Below are 12367 nucleotides of genomic sequence, written 5' to 3' on the forward strand. Positions count from 1 at the left end.
GCCCGGGCGAGGCCGCACGTAGCGCATGGCGAGCCCGCGAAGGGCGGCGCGACCTTCGGGCGGTGACGTCAGCGCGCCGTAATGCCGCGCGGCGCGGCCCGTAGCGACGCGAATAGCGGCGCACCGCAAATCCCCCTGCGGCGGAGGGCGGTGCGGCTGCGGGTTGCAGGGGGGCGAAAGGGGAACGTAGGCCTCGGGCAACGCGCGAGGAGCTCCTGAGGGCGCGGAGCTGTCCGCGTTTCCTCCCCCGGTACAGCGGCGTCACGCGGTGCCCTTTGCCCGCGCCGCCGATTTAGGTCGCCCATCCGAGCGCCAGCCGGGGATGGTCCTGCTTAGCTTCCCGCACGCCCCTCGCAGAGCCGGCGGCCCCGGCCAAAGACACCGCGTAGGTCGCCCATCCCAGCCGCAGCCGGGCGCGACCCTGCTTAGCTTCCCGCGCGCGGCTCGCGCAGCCGGTGACCTCGCTCTCCCTCAAAATGGCGGCGGGCGCCGGAAGCGGAAGCGCGGCGGGGCGGCACGCGGCGCGGGGCGGCATGGCGCGGGGCGGGCGGCTGCGGGCCGGGGCCGCCGCCAAGCTGCGGCGCTGGCGGAAGGGGCACAGCAGCGACTGCAATCCCGAGACCCGCCGGCACCGCCTGGCCGCCAGGAGCCGCTTCTGCAGCCGGCCCGCCGGTGAGCGCAGAGCACGGGCACGGGCACCGGGGGGGCACCGGCACCGGGGGTACCGGCACCGGGGGGTACCGGGAGGGCGGCGGGGGCCCTGCCGGGACCCGGGGAGCACCGCCCGGACCGGAGGGGTACCGGCACCGGGGTGGTACCGGCACCGGGGGGTACCGGTACCGGGAGGACACCGGGACCGGGGGGCACCGGGAGGGGGAGGGCGGTGGGGGTGCTACGGGGACCGAGGGGGCACTGCCGGGACCGGGGGTGTTGCTGGGACCCGGGAGGGCACCGGCACCGGGAGGCACCGGAGGGGTGCTGAAGGGACCGGGGGGCTCTGCCGGGAGCCGGTGGGACCGGGGGGTACCGGGAGGGTGGGGGGGGGACGCGCAGGGTGGGCTGCATAGGGCCCCCGGGGGGGGAGGAGCAGGATGAAGATGAGGAAAATGAGGAGGAGGAAGACGACGATGATGAAGATGAGGATGAAGGGGGTGTGGGGCACGGTTGTACCGGCCTGACCCCCCGCCCGTGCCGTCTCCCGGCAGAGAAGAGCACCCTGACGGTGGACGCGGTGAAGCTGCACGATGAGCTGCAGTCGGGGTCCCTGCGCTCGGGGCGGCCGGAGGGCAGCGCGGTGCCGCTGCCCGTGGAGGAGGAGGAGGACGGCGAGGCCGCCACGGAGAGGTCCTCGGGCACCTTCCTGAGCGGGCTGAGCGACTGCACCAACGTCACCTTCAGCAAGGTGCAGCGCTTCTGGGAGTCCAGCTCCGCCGCTCACAAGGAGGTACTGGGAGACACTGGGCTGGGTGCGGGGGTCCCGGGGGGATCCCGTTACACCGAGGGCACCGACCGGCTCCCCTTGGTGCTGTGACAGATCTGTGCGGTGCTGGCGGCCGTGACGGAGGTGATCCGCTCGCGGGGGGGAAAGGAGACGGAGACGGAGTACTTTGCTGCGCTGGTGAGTGGCCGCCACGGGGAGCAGGCACAACGGGAGCTGCTGCTGGCAGCCTGGGTGCGCTCCCAGGGGTGCCGTGCTCCCGTCAGATGCACCGGGCGTCCTTCTCCTGCCGAGATGCTGTCGGGCTGTTCCTGGTTTCTCTGTCCCCTTCTCCAAGGCTTTGGGAAGGGCTGTGTCAGTGCAAACCCTATCTCTGTTCCCAGATGACCACGTTGGAGGCAGTGGACACCCCGGAGTCGCTGGCTGCTGTGGCCTACCTGCTCAACCTCGTCCTGAAGCGGTGAGTCGCCGGCAGAGGAGCTGCCCCTGTCCTGGCAGAGGGCTGGCACTGTCCCCCCTCACCAGGCCGGGTGCGTGGTTCCCTGCGTGACTGCCTACCCTGCGCCCCTTCCCCCTGCAGGGTCCCGAGCCCGGTGCTCATAAAGAAGTTTTCGGACACCTCCAAAGCCTTCGTGGGCATCGTGTCCTCGCAGGCCTGCAGCGGCTCCACCTCTGCCCTGCGATGGGTGAGTAACGGAGAGGCGGGCAGCAGCGCCAGCTTTGCGGGGCTAGGCAGGCAGTGAGGGGGTCTCCGAGGGGTGGTGCTGATGTTCCTGCCCCTCCTGTAGGTCCTGTCCTGCCTGGCCACGCTGCTGCGCAAGCAGGACTTGGCAGCCTGGAGCTACCCTGTCACCCTCCAGGTCTATCACGGCTTGCTGAGCTTTTGCGTTCACACCAAGCCCAAGGTGAGTCCCCAGCGCCCTGGGCTGTGCCCGTGCTGCCTCCTGGGCTCGTTTCTGGGGCTGGCTGTGCTCCTGGTGCCCAGGGTTCCTACACACCTCTATTCAAACCATTCCCCAGGTTCGGAAAGCGGCTCAGTACGGCGTGTGCTCTGTCCTGAGAGGCAGCGAGTTCATGTTTGGAGATGCAGCCCCTGAGCATCACCCTGCGGCACCCTCCACTGCTAAGTTCTGCGTGCAAGAGATTGAAAAAGCCGGAGGTACGGGGCGCTGGGGCAGGGGTTTGTGGCTGAGAACGAGGGCCCTGCAGCATGCGAGAACAGGGACTGGAAGGGAACGGCACAGTGCGCAGCGCCGCAGGTTGCTGTGAGAGGAGCTGCGAGGGGTGTGAGATGACGTTGAGGTGTTCAAGGTGTTTGCAGAGCCCTCTGTCTGTTCTGTTCTTCTCAGAAGTGTTTGGGAGGGATATCAGTTCACCCCACCCACGTCTATGGGTCAGCCCCAGCTCTGCCGTGGGGTCCCTGCGTTGGGCAGAGCTGTGGTCACAAGCACGGGTGCTGCTCCGCTCCCCCAGGTGCCAAGGAGGCCACCACCACCCTGCACGTCCTGACCCTGCTGCGGGACTTGCTGCCCTGCTTCCCTGCGGCCGCGGTGAAGACCTGCTGCGAGACCCTGCTCAGAGTCATGACCCTCAGCCACGTGGTGAGTGTCCTCTGTCCCTGTGCCCGCAGCCGTGCCAGGCTGCCAGGACAGCCCCAATGCCAGTCCCAGCTCTACCAGCTTGCCCTTGGAGGGGCTCAGACTTCCCTGGCTGTTGGCTGGGGAGCTGCAGGACCTGGAAATGCAGGGTCTGAGTGTGGAGCGCCCCAGGGAGAGATGGGGCTTGCAGGCCTGGCTGCCGTGGAGGAGGAAGGATGCCCTACTGGAGATGGGGCTTTCCTGTAGGGCTGGGTAGGGCAGAGGCCATTTTGGGGTAGGGGTGCAGAGCACAAAGGATCTTCCACGGAGCTGTCTTTCCTGACCCCGTGTCCTTGCAGCTGGTGACCGCGTGCGCCATGCAGGCCTTCTACAGCCTCTTCAGCGCCCAGCCCAGCACCTCCTGCCTGCCGGCCGAGCTCAACGCCCAGATCATCACCGTGAGTGCGGGGTGCTGCGGCGGGGAGGGACAGGGCTGCTGTCACCTCCACCCTTCCCACCGCCCCTCTGCTCCCCCAGGCGCTGTACGACTACGTGCCCAGCGCCAGCGACCTGCAGCCGCTGCTCACCTGGCTGTCCACCATGGAGAGGGCGCACGTCAACCTGGGCAGGTTGGGAGAGGCCAGGGCTGGGCAGGGGAGAGGCCAGGCTCCGTCTTACCAGCCTCCTGTCCTTCCCCCAGGCTGCAGAAGGACCTGTGCTGGGCTCACCTGCCCCGTCTCTTCTCGGCGGCCATGAATTGCTTCCTGTCCCCGCACTCTCAGGTGGTGTCAGCTGCAGCACAGACCCTCGAGGTACTGATTGAGGGTCCCTCTCCCAGTCTGCCTTCCTGGGTGGCAAGCTGCCCTGGTCCTTGCTGATGGCCAGGCTGGGGTCTCTGCCTGGGGCCGGCCCATCACAGCCCACCACCAACCTGTTTTTTGCCCTGCAGAACCTCCTGACCGAGTGCGTGGCTCCCCACATGGACGAGCTGGGCACCGTCACTGCGTCTGCCCCAGCCCCTGCCTCCTACCTCTGCAAGATGTTCAGGTGGGGGCAGTGGGGTGTGAGAGAGGCCGTCCCCCGGCTCCAGCCGCTGCCTGGTCCCCAGCGGGGGCTGGCAGGCCGGGTGGCGCGGCGCTGGGTGCGTCCCCATCGCTGTCCCTTCCCTCCAGGTCGGTGGAGGACGGCCTGACGTATCGTTTTCACGCGGCGTGGGACGAGGTGCTGCAGGTGCTGGAGATTTTCTTCGAGTCGTGCGGGAAGCAGTGCCACCCCATCATGAGGAAGGTGAGCGGCGAGGCGGGGAGGCCGTGCGGGGTCAGCCGGCCTCCGCGGCTTCTCGCTCACCCTCCTGCCCTGTCCCCGCAGTGCCTCCAGTCGCTGTGTGACCTGCGTCTCTCCCCGCACTTCCCCTACACGGCTGAGGTGGACCAGGCGGTGGGGGCCGCCGTGGGTGCCATGGGCCCCGAGGTGCTGCTGGAAGCCGTGCCCCTGCAGATCGACGGCAAGGAGTGAGCGCAGCCCCCGGCAGTGGGAAACAAGCCTGCCTGCCCCTTAGCCAGGGCCTGGGGGCCCCACGTCTGCTGGTTTCCAGCCCCCCTGCCTCCCCACGGTGCTGAGCCTCCTTGTGGGCACGAGCTCTGGGGCCGTGCCCCACGGCCAGGGGCTGGTGCTGGCAGCACCCCGTGCTCCCCCTGACCTCTGCGCTCCCTCCCCAGGGAGAATCTGGATTTCCCCCGCAGCTGGCTGCTGCCCGTGCTGCGGGACTACGTGCAGGGCGCGCGGCTCGGCTTCTTCACCAGCTACTTCCTGCCCTTAGCAGCCACCCTGAAGAGCAGAGGTGAGGAGGGGCGGTGTGGAGGGGCTGCAGGGGTGCAGTGCTGGGTGCTCTGCAGGACCTCCGTTCCTTGGGGCAGAGCAGGGCTCTGCCTCCTCTGCTGCTCTGCTCATCTCTCCCTCTTCTTTTGCAGCCCTGGAATTTTCCCAGGCTGGGAAGAGCCTGGAGTCCAAGATCTACGACACGCTGCAGTGGCAGGTAACAGGGGGTGCTCGCCCCCCCCTGCCGTTGGCATATCCACGGTGCCAGGCTGGGCAGTGGCGTCCAGGACAAAGACTGCTGGCCTCCCTCTCCTTCCCGTGCCTTCCAGGTCTGGAGCCTGCTGCCCGGCTTCTGCACCCACCCCACGGACGTGGTGGGGGCCTTCAAGGGGCTGGCCCGCACCCTGGGCATGGCCATCAGCGAGCGCCCGGACCTCCGCCCCACCGTGTGCCAGGCCCTGCGCACCCTCATCCACCGGGGCTGCGAGACAGGTCGGGTGGGCTCTGGTGGGATAACGGGGGGTCCCTGTCCCCCGCAGCGACCCGGTGAGGGCAGCTGTGGGGTCTGACGGCCCTGCTGATCCGCACCCCCTTGTCCTTCGCACCCCAGATGCGGAGCGAGCAGAAGTGGGTCGCTTTGCCAAAAACTTCCTGCCCATCCTGTTCAACGTGTACAGCCAGCCCGAGGAGGACGGCAGCAGCAGTACTCAGCGCCGCTCCGTGCTGGACACCGTGCGTGCTTACCTGACCATCACCGACCCGCAGGTGAGGGGCACGGGGACCTCGTGGTTTCCCTCATTTCATGGGGAAAGGGGGGAGGCTCTGCGGGCCGTGGGCTAAAAGCTCCCAGCTGGTCCCGTTCTGGGGGGTGCATGACTTGAGAGGACGGTAGGAAGCAAGCTGGGCGGAGAGCAGCCCCTTCTCTTTCCTGATGGGAAAGGATCCCTTTTCTGGTCAGGGGTCTGGGATTTCCCAGTCTTGTAACTACACCTGGAGCACCACGCGTGAGCCCTTTGTGGGTTTGCCTGGCCCTTTTTAGACCCGCTCATGCTTCTGGTCTCCATGAGGTCTTGTGTAGTATTTACCCAGCGGATAGCACGTGCCGTTAAAAAAAATAAAAATAAAACTCCATTCAGTTCTGAGCCTGCTCCTGGGCTGTGCCGGAGCCTGCCCGAGCTGTTGTGTTGCCGGCCTGCCCACGAAGCCACAGGGTGCTCACACAGCAGCTGCTGCAGGCCCTCAGGTCAGCCAGCTCCCCGAGGCTGCTGCAGAGCCCACAGCAGGGCAGTGGGTGCGGCAGGGGAGGGATGGGGCCAGGGCCCTGATGCAGTGCGGGTGGGGGCTGCGCTCCTGAGCCCCGGTGCTCGTGGGGAGCAGGAGGGAGAGTCCTGACTGCGTGCCTGCCCTGCAGATGGTGTGCGGGTTCCTGCAGAAAGCCAGCGAGAAGCTGACCAGTCCTGAGAGCTCAGAGTTTGCCAGGTAACACCCGGGGACCGGTGCTATGGGGGGAAGCTGCCAGCTCCCTCACACTGAGCAGCGCTGGGGGCACCCAAGCTGTCCCCTGTAGGACGTGCCGCTCTCATGCATCGAGTGGGACTCGAAATCAGAGTCCCAGCTTGGTCGGGGAGCGCTGGTGACCCTGCAGTTACCTACCTGCTCGTCCCTCTCTGCTCCAGGCTCTCCCTCCTGGATCTGGTGGTGGCAATGGCACCCTACGCTGACGAGCAGTCGCTGGGCTCCCTGTACAGCACCATCCAGCCTTCCCTCCAGGTCAGTCTGCTCCCAGCCCCAGCAGGCACGGGGTGATGGGGGCACCTTCCGCTTGCTTCCATCTCGCAGCTGTGCTGCAGGACGGGCACGCAGCGTGGCGCAGGGTGCCGCAGTGATGCCGTGCCAAGGGGCCATGCTGACGGCGGTGCCGCTGGCTGTCCCCGCAGAGCAAGGAGCGCAGCATGCAGAAGAAGGCGTACAGGGTGCTGGAGGAGGTGTGTGCCGCTCCCCATGCCCCCTGCCAGGCCTTCGTCCGCTCGCACCTGGAGGAGCTGCAGGCAGCGCTGCTGGACTCGCTCAAGAGCGCAGCATCCCCGGCCAAGAGGGTGAGAGCGAGGGCTGCTGCGGACAGGGGACGGGGCTGTGTCCCTAAGTCTAACGGCATCGGGCTGTTTCTCTCCCCAGCCCCGGCTGAAGTGCCTGTTCCACATCGTGAAGCAGCTCTCGGCTGAGCACGAGCCCTTCGTCACCGCCCTGGTCCCAGAGGTGAGCGTGGGACCCAGGGGCTTGCGGCCGTGGTGGGTGGGCGCGGGGCTGTGACCCGCCTCCGTGTCTCCAGGTCATCCTGTGCACCAAGGAGGTGTCGGCGGGGGCCCGCAAGAACGCCTTCGTGCTGCTGGTGGAGATGGGGAACGCCTTCATCCGCTTCGGGCCCACTCCCCAAGGTGAGCGGCTGCCTTGGCCCCACGGCTGCTCTGACCCGGGCAGTCAGACCCGCGCCTGGCCCCGATGCTGATCTCTCCCTGGCTGAAACGGGCCAGAAGGGCAGCGGGGCACGAGACGAGCAGCTCCTGAGTTCCTCCACTCTTGCAGAGGCCATGGAGCGGTTCCTGCTCCTGGTGTACGCAGGGCTCACGGGCTCGGTCACCATGATCAGCTGCACCGTGCTGGCGCTCACCCGCCTCTTCTTCGAGTTTAAAGGTGAGCGGGGACGGGGTGCGGGGCGCGGCGGGGCCGGGCAGCGGGCCGGGCACAGGCTGAGCCCTGCTGCGGTCGCAGATCACATGGGGCTGAGCGTGGTGGAGCAGCTCCTGCAGAACGTCTGCCTGCTGCTGGGCTCCCGCACGCGCGACGTGGTGAAGGCTGCCCTGGGCTTCCTCAAGGTCGTGCTGCTGCTGGTCGACACCAAGCTGCTGGCCAAGCACGTCCAGACCATGGTGAGAGCTCAGCGTGGGGTGGTAGAGCTGGAGCTGCCTTGCCCCTGGTGCCTTGGGGATGTCAGGGGTGTCCCCAGCTGTGCCCTGCTCCTGCCTGGGAGCCGAGGGGTACAGCCGAGAGAAGGCTCCTCTCCCAAATATTGGCGTGGATTTGCCAGAGACCCCCCACAAACCAAGCAGGGAGACCTCCCTGCAGCCCTGCCTGCGGCACAAGCGGGTGCAGGGAGATGGCAGGAAGGTGCAGGAGGAGGGCGGGAGGCTGCGGGGCACTGATCTCAGGGGTCTCTGCTGGCAGCTGGAGGCTGTGGGGGGCCTCTCGGATGACATGAGGCGCCACTTCCGCATGAAGCTGCGAAACCTCTTCACCAAGTTCATCCGCAAGTTCGGGTGAGTCGGGCGCACTGCGGCTCCTGGGGCAGTGGGAGAGCTCCCGGGAAGCGGTACGGGAGGCCCGGGTGCTGCACCGCGGGCACTGAGGGCTCTCTGTGCTCCCCGCAGCTTCGAGCTGGTGCAGGGGCTGCTGCCAGCCGAGTACCACAAGGTGCTGGTGAACATCCGCAAGGCTGAAGCCCGCAGCCGCAAGCAGCGCGCCCTGAGGCAGGCGGCTGCAGAGACGGAGGAGGAGGAGGAGGCACCTGCCCAGCCCAGAGGAGACAGGTAGAGATGGGCTGGGGGTGAACTAGAAGCAGCCCCAACATGGGGCCTGGTGCTGGATCTGCTCGGCCGATGCCTCTGGAGATGCTCAGGCATTAGGGTTACTGTGCTGTGGGGCAGGCTGGGGTCTGCACCACAGCTTGGTCCATCTCCATCGTCCTCTGTGCCTTGTGCCCAGCATGGAGGAGATCCTGGCAGACTCAGAGGACTCGGAGGAGGAAGAGGAGGAACGGCAGCGAGGCAAGGCGCGGAAGAAGCAAGCACGGCAGAAGGGGCAGGCATGGCTGAAAGAAGGGGAAGAGGATGAGCCCCTCAACTTCCTGGACCCCAATGTGTCCCAGCGGGTGCTGGGTGAGGAGCAGAGCCTTTGGGGTGGATGGGGCAAGGGGTGGTGCAATGCACAGGGACCCTGGGGTATGGCTGCTGTGGAAGGGGGCCCTTCCCCAGGCCCTGACCCATCTCTCCATGTGCAGCCACCGAGCCAGCCCCCAAGAGATCCAGAAAAGTGAGCCACGACTTCCAGGTGTCTGAGGACGGGCGCCTGATCATCCATGATGAGGAGGAGGAGATGGAGGATGATGGAGCGAAAGGTACTGTCTGGGATGGCAGAGACTGCTCGACCTGCTCTGGCACTCCGTATGGTTTTTTTTTTTGTTTGTTTTTTGTTTTATTATTCTGCCTGTGCATTCTTGGGAGTTTGGGGTAACATGGGTGGAAGCATCCTCCATCGTCGAGGGGGTGACTGGGAGGAACACGGCTACCCGTGCTGGTTTGGCAGGGGCTCCCTGCCCTGGAGGCTGGCACGGTGCAGGGGCTCCCCTGTGCCTGTGCCCTGCGCTGACCCCCTTGTCTCGTGCCATAGGTGCGGACAAAGAGGTGGCGGACGTGCTGCAAGAAGTGGGCCTTCGCACTGTGAGTGTGGGGCGCGTGGTCCCGGGGAGACAGGGGGTGCCTGAGCTGCGGCTCTGCCCGAGAGGCCAGAGGGAACACAGGGCACACACCAGCTGCTTGGAGGGGATAGGAGGCTGGCTTGGACAGGGGATGTGCGTGGGGGTTGTGGAAGGTCCGTGGACTCCTGTGGGAGGAAGCAGGAGGTCGTGGGTCCGTGGGGGGCAGCGCCGTAAGGACAAGCCAGCTGCAGGGACCCCGTGTCCTCCTTCTGCAGAAGAAGAGCCAGAAGCGTCGGTTCAGAGAGGAGGCAGACGATGAGGAACCAGAGGCCGGGAGCTACCCTCAGTACAGAGGTAATTGCATGTCACATGCCTGTGCCTGCTCTACAGGGGCCAAAACCATGTACCCTCTGTGCTGGGCTGCTCTAAGCCAGCTGGAGCAGAGGTCTTTGCTCATGTGAAGTTGTCACGGTTCTGTGCTGCTCTCCTGCCCTCGCACTCAGCAGCAGGAGGCAGAAGCAGGAGCAGCTCCCCCAGCCCTGGTTTATCCCAGTGTGGGAGCTGGGGAGGGGGAGCCAGGCCCTGGCAGACCCTTCCAACACACACGCTGCCTCTTTTCCAGCTGGAGGCTCTGGGATCCACCGGCAGCTAGGCAAGGAGCCAGCCTTCGGTGCAGAGTACAGATCCAAGGTGAGGGCCCCAGGGGTGGCAGGGCCTGGGGAGGGATGCCTTGGGCTCTGCTGAGGCAGGATTGCTGCTGGTCTGGGGGCAGGAAGCGCTGGGGGCATCTCTGCTCCAAGAGGAGCTGTCAACACATGGTACCTCTAAAAATCTTGGCCCTCGCTGTGGCCGGTTCCTGCTCAGCACTCAAGGCAGATGCCTGCTGCTGCAGCGTCAGCTGGGTGGGAGATCGGTCCCAGGGGCTACGCAATGTAGTCTTTGGGGTGACCGTGTGCCAGCGCTGTCCAGAAGGAGACGTATGCATCTCCCCTTGTGCTTCGTCTTCTTCCATGTCGATACCTCCCACAGAAAGGCAAAGGCGACGTGAAGAAGAAGGGCCAGCTCGACCCCTATGCCTACATCCCCCTGAACAGGGCCAGGCTCAACAAAAGGTGGGGCTGGCCGGGAAGGGCACAGGGTGGGGAATGGGGTCAAACCTGGGCCTGATGCTGCTCATTGTCATTTTTTGTGCATCCGGGGGCTCCCTGCCAGCCTCTGTGCTGTTCCTCGCAGAGCTTGGAGCAACCTTGTGCTAGCATGCAAAGGGGCTGGCTGTGCCCTGTGGCCACGTTAACACGGCCACTGGCCAATTTCTTCCTCCAGGAAGCAGGCGAAAATGCAGGGCCAGTTCAAGGGCCTGGTGAAGGGCGCCCAGCGCGGGGCCAAGGCCGGCCGCAAGAGCCGCCTGAAGAACCGGCGCCCCTGAGGAGCCTCGGAGGCTCTGCCTGCACCTGCCAAGGCCTGATAACACCCTGCGACATAGAGGAGCTGTGGGACAGGGACTTTGTGAGTGGAGACTCCTTGGGAAGCCACCTCTATGGACTCATGGCCTGAGCCCTGCCCTGGAGGAAGCTGCTGGGTTGCCTGGTGCAGGTGTGTGTGTGTGCGTGCATGTGTGAGAGCGAGTAATGTAATGAACTCCCTGTACTGATAAACACCCCTTGTTCACACTCAGCCTTGATTTCTCTTCTCCTTCCTGTGAACACTGCCCTCAGCACATCTCCTGCGGTGCAGCTGGTCCTGGTGCTGGGACCCTGCGGGGCACCGGCCTGGGATGGTGGGGCTGGGGGCTGCCAGCAGCAAAGCTGTGGCACAGAGAGCAGCGAGAGGGCTGGCCGGGAAGAGAAGCCAGAGCTGGTGAAAAGTCCTTTGTTGCAGCCCATTTCCTTGTATAACTCCCTCGCTCAGCACAGGGTGACTTTGGCAGCACCTTTTCCTGGGCAATCCCTCAACTGTGGGATCTGTGCCACAGGCGCTGTCTGCTCTTTGGCCGTCACAGGTTTCTGCCTCTGCTTTGATCATTTCAGCCAGGCCTGGTTGCAAGGCACAAAAAGTTTGCTGCATTTTTTTTCTTAATTGGCTGAAAAGCTGCTGCTGCTAACCTCTCTGGCTGGCCCTTTGTCTTACCTGTGAGAGCTGAGAGTGGGTCTTTCCTCTGCTCTCACCACCTCCCTACCAGCTGCACCTGAGCAGCACCAACAACCCTGGACCTTTAGCTGCCCAGACGTCTCAGGTTGGCCTGAGTATCAGTTTTCACTCAGTTACTTCTGCACCGAGCCCAAAAGATAGTGTTTGGCCAAAGCATGCTGTAGAGAAGAATGGAAGTGGGGGCAGTGGCTGGAGGATACGGGTCCCATGGCTCACATCGTGAAGAACATGCATTTGTGAACATACCTGGGTTCCCTTTCCTCTTCTGTATTAAGAAGCCGTTAGTCTTGTCATTTCATGTTGTGGTAGCTTACGTTCTGGAATTGCAACGCTTTTCAGACTCCTAACAAGCTAAACGGATTGTGCTTGTTCAGCCTCTTACTGCAGGCTGCTTTCTGGAGGCTGCAAATCCAGTTTAGTGGCTCTCTTCTGTTCTTTTTGTTGTTTCAAGATCCCTTTAAAAGCCTGGGGGGGAGGCCTGGCTCCTCCATCCCCTGAGGGCAGGATATGGTGGGACAGACGGCGGTCGGAGGTCACCTTCCAAGCCAGCCAGCACCTGTAACATGTGGCTCTGGGCCCACCAGAGCTATCTATCTTCCTGCTTTCTCTTCGCTCCTTGGAGACAGAGCCTGGAGAAGGCTGTAGCTAATTCATTTAAAAGCTCCAGATTACTCACTGTATTGTTCTTCATTTGCATGTTGTTGCTTAAATTAGTGCACGCCTGCGTGGAACAGAAGCGTTTCATTAGCACAGAGGATGGTGTTGCCTGAGCCGGTGTCCAGAGAACAGATTCTTCCACAACAACATCTTGTTAATCAGCTAATTAATCATGTAATGCAATAGAAACCCTGGGAGAGGAGACGTCATCCTGCTGGGGGGGGGCTGGCTCCGAGTCAAGCCTCCCCAGCAGCAGCT

The 12367-nt window shown here is 64.5% G+C and overlaps 1 protein-coding gene across 2 annotated transcripts; it reads left to right on the forward strand.

The window, feature by feature from the left end:
- Positions 1-85: 85 nt before the first annotated feature.
- On the forward strand, positions 86-10978 carry RRP12 (ribosomal RNA processing 12 homolog). Of its 2 annotated transcripts, XM_040563612.1 has the most exons (34): positions 86-672; positions 1206-1444; positions 1535-1618; positions 1822-1898; positions 2019-2124; positions 2227-2343; positions 2459-2597; positions 2912-3039; positions 3375-3473; positions 3553-3644; positions 3716-3827; positions 3965-4062; positions 4188-4302; positions 4384-4526; positions 4734-4855; positions 4986-5050; positions 5163-5325; positions 5444-5598; positions 6245-6312; positions 6510-6603; positions 6771-6929; positions 7009-7089; positions 7163-7268; positions 7417-7524; positions 7603-7760; positions 8056-8147; positions 8259-8417; positions 8593-8765; positions 8888-9004; positions 9277-9326; positions 9580-9658; positions 9927-9994; positions 10334-10416; positions 10628-10978. In XM_040563612.1, exons 1-34 carry the CDS (start codon positions 477-479, stop codon positions 10728-10730), a joined length of 3948 nt encoding a protein of 1315 aa, XP_040419546.1. In that variant the 5' UTR covers positions 86-476; the 3' UTR covers positions 10731-10978. The 2 variants fall into 2 exon arrangements, with proteins under 2 accessions (XP_040419546.1, XP_040419545.1); XM_040563611.1 differs by having other exon boundaries at positions 7417-7760.
- The last annotated feature ends 1389 nt before the right edge of the window (positions 10979-12367 follow it).

The sequence above is a fragment of the Cygnus olor genome, chromosome 7 (genome assembly GCF_009769625.2).
Source record: "Cygnus olor isolate bCygOlo1 chromosome 7, bCygOlo1.pri.v2, whole genome shotgun sequence".
NCBI lineage: Eukaryota > Metazoa > Chordata > Aves > Anseriformes > Anatidae > Cygnus > Cygnus olor.

What these genes read in the sequence shown, in the direction of transcription:
- RRP12 (XM_040563611.1), top strand. Translation starts at nt 477, where the DNA reads ATGGCGGCGGGCGCCGGAAGCGGAAGCGCGGCGGGGCGGCACGCGGCG. An exon ending in CTGCAGATCGACGGCAAGGA is followed by an intron (nt 4,527 to 4,733) that starts GTGAGCGCAGCC and finishes CTCCCTCCCCAG; the next exon opens with GGAGAATCTGGATTTCCCCC. An exon ending in GCCCAGCCCAGAGGAGACAG is followed by an intron (nt 8,418 to 8,592) that starts GTAGAGATGGGC and finishes CCTTGTGCCCAG; the next exon opens with CATGGAGGAGATCCTGGCAG.